The sequence below is a fragment of the Diadema antillarum genome, unplaced genomic scaffold (assembly GCF_040938485.1).
Source record: "Diadema antillarum isolate AM-2024a unplaced genomic scaffold, OU_Dant_1.0 scf00000094, whole genome shotgun sequence".
Taxonomy (NCBI): Eukaryota; Metazoa; Echinodermata; class Echinoidea; order Diadematoida; family Diadematidae; genus Diadema; species Diadema antillarum.
In genome coordinates, this window is record NW_027270983.1 from 359,877 (window position 1) to 371,964 (window position 12,088).

A 12,088-nucleotide genomic window follows, 5' to 3' on the forward strand; every position below is an offset into this window, starting at 1 on the left:
TCAAAGGTCAAAAGGTCAAGTTAAAATATTAAAACTTTGCTTTTTTCTCCGTACCTTGGAAATTGTTCAAGGTATCTTCATGGAACATAGTATATATACATGTACTGACTGGCAGTTATTATCTAGAGAATCTAGGGTTCATAGGGTCAAAGGTCAGGGGTCAAAGGTCAAGTGCAACACTTCAAATTTTTACTATTTCCCTCATACATGTATTTATGTAATGCCAGCATTTTTTTATGCCTCCGCCACGAAGTGGTGCCGGAGGCATTATGTTTTCGGGTTGTCCGTCCGTCCGTACGTCCGTACGTCCGTCCGCTTTCGTTTACGCGATAACTTGAGTAATACTTACTGGAATTTTACCAAACTTGGTCCAAGTATGAAGTATGATGGGGCAATGATTTGATTAGATTTTGGGTGAAATCGGCTAAAGGTCAAAGGTCAAGGTCAAATCATGAAATTGCCTCCGTTTACGCGATAACTCAAGACTGGATGGAGCAAATTTCACCAAACTTTGTGGGAGGATGATGTATGATAGGACAATTACTTGATTAGTTTTTCAGTGAAATCGGACAGAGGTCAAAGGTCAAAGATCAAGGTCAAATCCTAAAATTTATCTGTTTACGTGATCACTCAAAACTGGATGAAGCAGCTTTCACCAAACTTGGTCCAAGGATGATGTATGATGGGACAATTAGTTGAGTAGATTTTAGTGACATTGGCAAGAGGTCAAAGGTCAAAAAGTCAAGGTCAAATGCTAAAAATGTTGCTATTTCCCCCATATCTATGCAATGCCCGCAGTTATTTTCTTGAAACTTAGTGTAGACATGTACTACTGCGTAAAGATTCTCCAGAGAGAGTTTCATGTCATAAGGTCAAAGGTCAAAAGGTCAAAGGTTAGTTGAAAATGTTGCAATATCACTTTTCTCGCAAGTGGTTCAATGTATCTTCATGGAACTTGGTACATATGCATGTACTGACTGGCAGGGATTATCTAGGGAATTTAGAGGTCATGGGTCAATAGTCAGGGGGTCAAAGGTCAAGGTCAACTCCTCAAAATGTTACTATTTCCCTCATATACTAGTTAATGCAATGATTGCATTATTAGTTTTAAAATTCAATATATGTACATGTATTGCGTAATGGAGATTCTCTTGGAAATTTTCAGCCAGAAGGTCAAAGGTCAAAGGTTAAGGGTCAAAGGTCAGGTTTAAATTTAAAAAATATATATTTTGTACTGTAATTACACTCTTTCTTTATACCTTGGAAATTATACTCAATGCATAAACTTATAATAAGGTCTGTCAGAAGTCAAGTAAAAATTTTCAATTCCCCAAATATGTGTACCTGCGCTCTTTAATAGACAATTATAGCAAACCCAGATCATGGAAAGTGAACATTCAAGATATTTCTGACAAAACTGTTATTTCGATATTTTGCCAGTTATGTGAAACTGTCATCACACATTGTGAAGACATTGTACTATACACCTATTGGGAGAATCATGCATTATGGCGGAGGCATCAGTCGCCATAGCGACATTTCTAGTTTGTTTTACACTTGGTGTATGCATGTATAACCTAAATTATCTGGAAATTTTCTTTTTCTCTCTTTTTTTTTTTTGGGGGGGGGGGGGCGGGGGTTTGCCTCAAAGGTCAAAAGGTCAAAAATCAAGGGAAAGTGCTGAACCAACTTTTTCCTCCATATCTCAGAAGTGGCTCATGTTATCTTGAAACTTACTACATATTTATGCATGTTCTGCCTGACAGTGATTATCCTATGAATTTTAGGGTCAAAGGCCAAAAGAAAATGGTAACAGTGTACCTTTCAATACAGAAATTACACTTTTTCTCCATACCTTGAAAATTACAGTATTCATACACTTATGAATGGGTCAAAGTCAAGTTAAAGTCCTTGAATCCCTAAATACATGCTCTCCTATTCATCTAATTAAGCCTAGGTAAAGGAAGGTGAACATTCAACACATTTGTGACAAACATGTAATTTCAATATTTTGCCAATATTGTGAAAATGTAATTATACATTGTCCACATGTACTATAGACCTATTAGGAGAATCATGCATTATGGCGGAGGCATAGCAGTCGCCTTAGCGACATTTCTAGTTATAATTTGTAATAGCCGTGTCTCATTTCTTGTTGCTCCCTCTAGGGTCACTGGACCACATCATGGTTCCAACTTCAGATGGAAAGTTTCCACTCAACCAGCTTGGCCAAATTACTTCCAAGTCTGCCAGTCTGATAACAGTCAATCTCAATGTATCTGGCTTTCCACAGGTGTGCGATATGCTATTTGTTATGTCACTGTACTTGAACAATTCAAATAACTGCGGTTTTCATACACAACTAATGTGTTTGCCCACTGTGACGTCTCTTTGAGTGAATTCTTTTGAGTCTTAAACCTTTGGACAATACAGTACTTTAGCGTAAATATAAATGATGCTTGGTGCACATAAACTTATCATAAAATATTGCAATTTGTGTCACTCAGACTTTTTCCTAAAGCTTTGCATTTACACCCTATGTTGTCAGCTGAGAAGCAGACTGGGTGTAACTCCTGACTGAACAGCATTTTTGGCCTTCTAAATTTGAAATGATGATATATATGATATGTAATATATCTTGTATCACATACATTTATGAATTGTGTAGATGAGATGATCATGATGTGCATGAAGTTTTAGCATCATTTGATTTATCTCCATATTGTTTTCTTCCTTTCTTTCCTAGGCAACAGAGGCGGCAGCAAAAGCCATCCGTGAATCTGGTATGAACCTTAACCCAAAGGTGGAAGGGGGCATTATCCAAGTTCCTATCCCAAAGTGAGTCAGATGCACTCAGTCTTGTATGAGTATATTTGAGCAAGCTTTACCTATGTACACCAGTTGATATTCAAACTTGTATAAGGGATTTAAAGTCAACCCCGTGAACTCAAGCTTGAAAAACCTTTGTTAATCTATACCTGTGAAGGTGAGTTTGAGGTACCTCAGTGCACATGACCTTGTTCTAGTAACCTGAAGCAAATATACCTTTAATACATATGCATTTAAGTGGTTGCTTAAATTCTCCAAAACAAAGATGGTTGTCTGGCTTGTATAGCAAATGTATACAACTTCAATTGTAAGTGGAATATGATTGTCATGAAAAGAATAATTTCTGGAATTTAAGCTTGTTAATTTCTGTATCTTGCATATGTAATTATTTGTGAGAATATGAAACAGGGAATAAAAAGATATGCTGTTAAAGGGTCAGTTGTGAATGGCTGCAGTGTCACAGTCTTTTTATTTTTGTTTATAAATGAAAAATGAATGTGCTGAGATATTCAACAGGAGAAAACACTATACTGGTACACCTGCTTGATACAGAGTTTCATTCATTCTTTCTCAACAGGATTAGTAAGGAACATAGAGAAAACCTCGCAAAGTCGGCCAAAGTGATGTGTGACAAGTCCAAAGTCAGTCTACGAAATGTGCGGTCAAAGTATGTTTCCATGGTGAAGAAACACAAGGAGGGAACGTCCAAGGACACTTTGTTTCAGCTGGAGAAACAGATCCAGCAAATCACCGACAATTTCAATGATGCATCAGAGCAGCTTCTAGCAGCAAAGACAAAGGATCTTTTAGGGAAGTGAGTTCCAGGCTTAGAAAGGAGCTGTGGAATGGGAACATTCATCACTTGCATGACTGTGTAACAGTGGTTGAATGTTAACCTGTTGAGGACTGGCTGATTTTGCTGTAACACACATTTCTCATAGACACCTGCCCGAGGGTACTCAAGACGAGTCTTCAGTGGGTTAAGAGATGAAACACTCACAGTAGTCGTGTTTATGTTTTGAATCTCTTCTGTTTTATGTTAAATGAGTTAGTCCATCAGAACTAAAGTGTGTCCCATCAATTAAGAGTTTTTTACTTTTTGTTTATTTCGTGGGGAAGAGAACTCGTAATGAAATTTGCAGTACAAAGTATAATTCTTTGGTATGTGTGCTTCTCCTGAATCCTGGAAAGGTTCTAGCTTGACCCTGTCATTATCTGACAGCAATGTACTAGTAGTTGTACACAAAGTCAACAGCTTTTTGAGGGGGTGGGTCTGAAAAAACTGATTTAACTTTACTTGAGATATTAAATGTCACGTAATCATCAGTGTGTGGCAAAATAGACATGAAGAGAGCACTCTGATCGGCAGTGTGCATCAGATACTCCTCGAGAAAGAATTGTACAGAGAATGATATACTGTATATGCCGAATATTTCGCGAGGTTTGTTTTTATTTTCGCAAATTTGGCGAGTCAGGTGCTATTCGTGAAATTAAAGACACGCGAAAATAATTACTCTGATCCTGATATGAATGTGACGCACGTGTATGCATTTCTTCGTTCAGTACATTACTCCATGATCACGAATTTAACCACTCGCGAAATTATTGGGAAGTCCTGATTGGCGAAAATTTAGACTCGCTAAATATATGGCGTATACAGTATAGTGAACGAATGGACATAAGTTGTATGCAGTGTGAAAGTTACTGGTAGTAGAATGAGGTATACATAGGAGATTGTGTTGATGGACATATTAACCCCAACAGGGCTGGGGGGGTGGGGGGGGGGGGCAGAATCCGCCCCCCCTCGACGTTTCGCGCTATAATTCTGTAACACGAGAAGGCCTCATCGCGAGGCTTCTTGACTTTCTTTGTTCAAGTCTCGCACAACGTTTGAGACCAAATTTGCAGCGTCCGCGCATACTTTTTCGAAGCCACGCCTATTTTTGTAACGGCATATCGCCCCAAAACGGGCACAATTTTTTGATTTTGTGTACATTTCCTATGATAAACAGGTTTTAGCATAGCCAGATGAGCGCGGCCTGATTAAGGTTAAAGAGCCTTGCATATTTGATATTCACTGGTGCTATTCTTGTGTAGAGAAAGAGTCCAGCAACCTGGTATGCAAAGGACATTAGTGCATGCTAGTGATTTGTTATATCTTGTGTTCTATTGTGCCACAAAGAATGCAGAATACACCATCATGAGGTTATGTGCTTGTGCAAAGTTGATGGTCTTGGCCTTTTGTAGCTATATTTCTCTTGGCTTTTCTGTTTGCATCATCCTCCATACTGCCAGTAAAATTTGTTTTTAAAATGTAGTGATTACAAGCATCACAGAAAATCATGGCAGTGTTCAATGAATTAGTGAAGCAATCACCTTCTTGCAATGCAAGGAAATGTTTTCTTCTGCAGCGAATCCCACAGTTTTGTGACAATGTGAAGCTTTGAAATTTCAGTACGGTATTCTCTATTGCATCAGATTCTGATGAAATAATTACTATCATTATTTGATTTATTTATGAGGGTCATTGCTCTGTAATTTTGATTGTAATCAGGAATTCTTGGCAATATTGGACTCCATTTTCTCTAGTGATGGGGTTATATTTGTTTTCTTTTTTTCACATGCAGTATTTTGAATGAAACATTGGCAAGATACAGATCGTATGTATATGGCCATTGGATCTTCCTGAAGTGCTAACATTTTAACCAGGAATACCCAGATCAAGGGTCAATTATTTTTTTTTTCCTGGTGTGATTTTAACCATTTATGTAGAGAAAGATATGTCAAAGTACAATCAGGGCTCTCGGGTTCAAGCCTTTTTTGTTTTTTTTAAACAGTGCCTGTAGACAAACAGCTTCAAGTTGTTGAGTACAGCGATGTCCATGTGTGATTCAACAAGCCATGGTGTAATTTTACTTTGTAGCTCACCTTAACCAAAGAGCAAAGTGAGATATTGTGATGTTTGTTGCTCATAAACTTTATACATTCAAAACCCCATGACTGATTTTTATCAAACTTGGCAGGTAGCATCCCTAGAGTGATAGGATTCCAGTTTGTTCAAATGAGCACCATGCCCCTCCCTTGGTAATTAAGGTACCTTAATAAGTCTTTACCTACTCTAGATCCAGAAGTGACAGAGCTAAGTTAATGCTATGGGTAAGTAGATTGGTGACTGGGGTTTCAACTTTGTTCATTTCAGATCCCGTGTTATCCTCCTGGAGGTGCCAGGGGGACCAACTTTGGGTTTTAAATTTTTGTCTTCTTGGAAACACATGGTCAAAATTTCACCAAATTTGGTAGCTATTATTGCTATGGTATTAGAATATCTATTTGTACAAATGGGCACTATGTCCCTCTTTAAAACAAATTACACCCAAATTAGAGAAGCCCTCAATTTGCTTTGTTCCTCTTTGGTAATAATCTGCAAAAAAATGTGTGAAAATGGTGAACTTGCAATACCCAAATGAGCATCAGACCCACTGTGTCTCCTGTTATTCTTGAAAAGATATGCAGAATGTGAAATTTACCTCCACGAATATACACCCATTGTATGTGTACACATCGTATGTAAATGACACTTTGTCAGAGAATGTTCAATACCTCAAGAGAGCCGCTAATAGATTATTATACTCAAAGTTAAATGTCTGCATTTGACTTTCTTTTGTCTCTGTCCAGTAAGAGAATGGTGAATACAGGTTCATGAGTGTATAGGTTTTCAGCTTGCCTAAGGCTAACAAGTCCTAGTCCCTGAGTTAATAGTACACTTAATCTGCATGTATGTCCTTAAGAAAAAGGTTTTGGATGAATACAAAGCAAGAGAAATCTGATCTGGATTGGTCTTCTTTTTCTTCTTATTATGATACACTATGCAGTCTATACCCTTTCTTTGTCATTAACGGAGTAAGCTCATGGTGTCATCTTAGTGCATGTGTAACAATGTTTCTGAATGTTCATTTGGGTGGTTTGTGTGTGTGTGTGTGTGTGTGTGTGTGTGTGTGTGTGTGTGTGTGCAAGCGCACCAGAACACTTTGTTTTTCTGTGGGGGGTGGCAAAATCTCTCTGGGGGCACCTTTATGTGACAGTGTAAGATCCTCAGCAAGGGAGCAAAGCGACTGAGAAGGGGGGGGGGGTGGGAGGGGGAATACCTCTCTCCCATGGTAAGGATTTTTTTTAACAAAATGGATTACAAAAGTGACCACAGAGTGGACAGATTCTGCCATATTTCTCTGAATGCAAAAATGTGCACCGCAAGGCATGTTGGCGTGTAGACGATTTTTTTTTTTTTTTTTTTTTTTTTTTTTTGCTGCTTTAGAGTGCAATTCCACTCCATGATAAAACTGGGGATGTGATAGTCAAAGAAAAAACGTACCATCTACATCAAAACCACACCTGAAAAGATGTACCTTTTTTTTAAAATGTAAGTATTATTTGTAGCAATTGCTATTTTTATACAGTTTAGATGAAGTGAAAAGGTCATGTCCTCACAAGTCTCCAATATTGAACATTATTTTATTTCACTTTTTTTTGACACAAAGCAACAAGAAAATCTTGCACTAGTATCCTAAGCACATTTTTGCTGCATATTATCTTTATGTCCGATTTTGATACAACTTTAATGCGTTAATGACGACTGTAAAATGATGTGGAGTTGATGTATTATAAGATGTCATTGTCGACTGGCATTGACTATCTTCCTTGAACAAAATTAAACCTGTATGCAATGAATACTACAGTTTGGTTGCGGTTGGTCAATGATGGATAGAACCACAGAGCATGTTGAACTTTGAATTTTGAGGGAACATATACATTCTTATAAAGCACGGAAGATATAGAACAGGCGATCGTCTTAATACACATTTTAATCATGGTTAAGAAACACTAAAGAAAGACGTACGTAGAGTGAACACACAAACAATGATAAAGCTCTCAGACAGTCAATATGCATTCACTCAAGCAGACCAGGGATTACAGAATAAAGGTATCACTCTATAAAGTCCAAGCACGTGAAGCCCCGGTCACACGTACAGCACTCCACGTCTAAATCACGTACGAAAAATTATGAAAATATGGTGTGGACTGTGGTCGTAAGTGATAATTTTTTGGTCAATTTTGGATTGGCCGTGCTTTGAACGGGGTATGCCGTTGGCGAGCTGTTCACTGCTGAAGCACTGCCTAAGCACAGCTAACCACGTTCCAGCCACGTGTATATGTGTACGCGGAAAAAAATCCATTTTGTCAGTGATAAAGCCGCTAATCAACACGCTATTTCCCGTAGATACCAACGCGTAACCACGCGTCATATGACCGTGCTCTGCCCGTGACAGACCGCTAAACTTTCGCGTCTTACCGCGTCTCCCCAAGTTTTAATCACTGCCGGAACACGGATTATCACGTGTCGTGTACACGTGTGTTGCACGTCTTTACCACGTGTGCCGCCCGTGGTTGTCCGCGGAATAAATTTGAAGCAGTTCAAACTTTTTACCGCGTCCGACGCCGTTCCGATTTCCCCCCGCGTCCTGCCACGTCTATAAATCGACCGTAGCTCGTCTTAAACTCGACATCAACGCGAACAACATCGTCTGCTTCACGGGAGACCACTTTTTTTGTGTTTTGGCCGTGATTAAGCCGCAAAGCGCTGTGTGACCGGGCTTTGAGGGAAGGGGGGAGGGGGCGATCGAGATGGTTGGATGATTACCATAATACAGCATGGACGGACATTATTAATCGTGGTGTTGTAAATGCTTTGCATGACGGCGTAAATCCGGGGGAGGAGCAGGGGTACATCGATCCCCCTGTGTAAGTTAGTAACCCCTGAGATTTTAAAGAGATTAAAAATGGATGAAGATGAAAGAGAAATATGATTTCATTGATTCCAGTATTATGCTAGGCCCCTGCACGTCCACCAGTTTCTCACCAGAGCTTAACAGTATTCTATATGATTTTTTTTAAAGGATTTGTCCAAACAATTTCACAAGCCCGTGCTCACCCTCCTACTCGCAAATAATAATATCAACCTAATGCATAATTCAGAATGTTAAAAACGTATCTATCACTCTCAAAGGTATGATTTGAGTATCTTTTAGTGCTTGCTCCTTAAGCTATTCTTATATCAAATCAAATCACATCAAATTGCAATATTTGCAAGAAACTCGTTTGCATTAAAATAAAAAACTTCATGTACTTTTCCCCTCCTATGATTTCCATTACGCGCTACTCGGGACCATCCAAAGAGGTTCTGTATATCGTATATAGAACCTATTTGGGACCATCTACAAATTCCCCGTATAGTTATAGGGCTACCCATTGACGTAACACCATCTGCCCGCTTATGCACGTATACGTAAGATATGTCTTTTATTCATTTTCGGAATCACAACAGCAAACCATAGGCAAAGATGACACAGTCAGGATACGTTTATATAAGTATATATATGCATAGGTATACATATATACACAGGGGTGATCAGGGGTGTCTTGGATTGGCCGGAGAGGGGGGGGGGGGTCATAAAAATGTATAAGCTTCCTTGCGTGGAAGGATGATACCCCCTCCACACCCACCCTCTCCCGCTCATGATCGTTCTTCTTCCATAGACTTTGTACACACTTTTTAGATTGACAAGTTTCCGAATATTTCATCAAAATGTGTGCACCATGATCTGTTACTCCTGCAAAATACAAAAGTGTCCTCATCTGCTGCGAAGGTGATATCCCCTGGAATTCATTCTTCCGCCGCTCGGTTCCCCTATATGGATTTAGTACACTTTTTAATTGACAATTTCCCAAATATTCCATCAGAATGTGTGTACGAGATATTTTCATTTGAATTCTAAAAATGCAACAACAACAAAAAATCCCTCGTGTTGGATGGGATGGGGCATAATTAGACTATGAATATTGTTTAAATTTTGAAGATTGACAATTTTCCAAACATTCCACCATAAGTGTGCACCAGATAATTAAATGCATGTAATTAAAAGCTCTCTCGGGGTCATGACTGTGTGTGTGTGTGGGGGGGGGGGGGGGGTGTCTTGTTATCCTTTCCTCCCTATACGGACTTACTACACTTCTCTCTGATTGACAAACTTCCAGATAATAAATCATTCCACAAAAAGTGTGCACTAGGTCGTGGAATTTCCATTCTAAAAATGCAATGAATGGGAGGGGAATACTCCTCCCCCCTCCCGACCCCTTCCATAGACATAATGCACTTTATGGGGATTGACAATATTTTCACATTAAAAAAAATGTGCCTCAGATCAATTGATTTCAATTCTTAAAGTGCAACATCTTCGTTGTGTGGGAGGAAATATCCCCTCCCAGACTCCCTTGACTTCCATAGACAAACAATGATGGCGCATAGGGCCTATACGAGGAACAAGAGCTGCACACTGCTATGCTATCCATTCACATTTCCCTGGATATCAATCTTCTTACTTCTTTGATATATAAAAATCAAATATTTCACCGAAAGTGTGCACCAAATCCTTGAATTTCAAATCTGAAAATGCAAAATCTCCCTCGTGTTGGTGATGGTTATGGTCAATGGGTATGTGTGTGTGTGTGGGGGGGGGGGGGGATACCCCCTGCCCCGCTCCGCTCCCTCGCACATTATTAGGCTGTAATAACATCCAAGTTTTGCTCCCCCAATCATGAAAACGGATCATTGGTTTAATTGACATAATTCAAGAAAATTAAGCACTAACATCCGACAAAAATAAGGAAATGTCTACTACACACACATCATTAAATCTCCATATTACAATAATCATCCCCACTCCTCTGCGTGGATGTTCCCCCCTGTTACCCTTTTCCTTTCTTCCATTCAATTTTTTAGTTTAGTTGTAGCATTGCTCGACATCATTGTGGCAAAAGATTGTTCTTTTGCTATCATCTCAGTGCTTTTTTGGACAGCTATGTTAGGTGGGGTGGGGTAGGGGCAGCACAGAAAGTGAAAATGAATGACTGTTACCGTTTTCCAACCAACCCCTTCATCCCCTCGACAAATGAAATGACAATTAGTTTCAGCAGGGGCCGTATATAGAGAATTCTCATACACTATCATGACTCTCTATACCTATATTATCACTTTTTATTTCGTGTGCATATAGGGGGCTGGGGTTCGAGGGTGTAGATTCATGCTCGAGGTTGGGTGAAGGATCATAATATCAAGACTTCTTCCTCCCCTTTGATGGGAAGAAGTGTGCCTCCCCCAGTTCCGGATGCCGCTCAGAAAGAAAGTCTTTTTGTAACGTATTTATCACGTCATAATATTACAAGCTACGTATCAAAAACGTAAAATTTACGTCAGTTTTGGCGACGTATTTATGACGTCATATTAGCGACGTATTAAAGACGTATGTGGAGATACGCAGGGGCGTCACCAGCTTTTTTTTCAAGGGGGCGCGTTTTGACACTAAATGTAACGGGATTTTTTGGACAGACATTTGGAATATAGGAAGCTCTCAATCCCTATATTATAGACTTTTACTATTTTTTTGAGGGAAACCAAGCGGGGAAAGGGCACCGGCGTAGCTAGGATATTGTCCCCCCCCCCTCCTCCCACGGTGAGAACTTTTTGCATTTTTATGTTGTAAATGGTGCAATGTGATGCAGGCTTTTTGCGTGTTTTTATAGACTTGAAACAGTCCCACTTGTTTAAGGTGACAGTTATACATTTTGATGGAATTTGTTGTTGAATAATGTGCCTATAAACTATATCATTTCAATAAACTTCTTGTATTAATTCCTACACTGATGTCATGAACGCGACCGAGCCCGAGCAAGCGGAGCGAGCGAGGGGGGGGGGGGGGGGAGGGTGTGGGAGGGGGCCAACCCCCTCCCACGGTTAGCACTGAAATTGCATTTTGATGTTGTATAAATGGTGCAATTTGTTGCTTGTTTTATCGAATTGAAACAGTCCCACTTGTTTAAGGTAGCAGTATATATTGATGAAGATTATTATTGAGCAATTTGCCTCTAAAATAGTATCATCCAAGTAAACTTCCTGTTTTGATATTTACACTGAATATCATGAACGCGGCCAAGCAAGTCAGAGCGAGAGGAGTGAGCGAGGGGAGGATGCGGGAGGGAGTGTCCCCCTCCCACGGTGAGCACTTTTTGCATTTTGATGTTGTAAATGGTGCAATTTGATGCAGGTTTTTTGCGTGTTTTATCGACTTGAAACAGTCCCACTTGTTTTAGGGTAGCAGTACATTTTGAAGTAAATTGTTATTGAACAATTTGCCTATGAATGGTATAA

At 39.5% G+C, this 12,088-nt stretch overlaps 1 protein-coding gene across 1 annotated transcript; it reads left to right on the top strand.

Moving 5' to 3' along the window:
- Positions 1-2,365: 2,365 nt before the first annotated feature.
- Positions 2,366-3,647, top strand: LOC139718426 (ribosome-recycling factor-like). The gene is made up of 3 exons (XM_071629897.1): positions 2,366-2,380; positions 2,747-2,838; positions 3,407-3,647. The coding sequence occupies exons 1-3, from the start codon at positions 2,366-2,368 to the stop codon at positions 3,645-3,647; spliced, it is 348 nt and encodes a 115-aa protein (XP_071485998.1).
- Positions 3,648-12,088: the final 8,441 nt, after the last annotated feature.

Bases quoted from the DNA above. Each gene is read 5' to 3' on its own strand.
- LOC139718426 (XM_071629897.1), top strand. The intron at 2,839-3,406 runs GTGAGTCAGATG...CTTTCTCAACAG, and splicing joins ATCCAAGTTCCTATCCCAAA to GATTAGTAAGGAACATAGAG.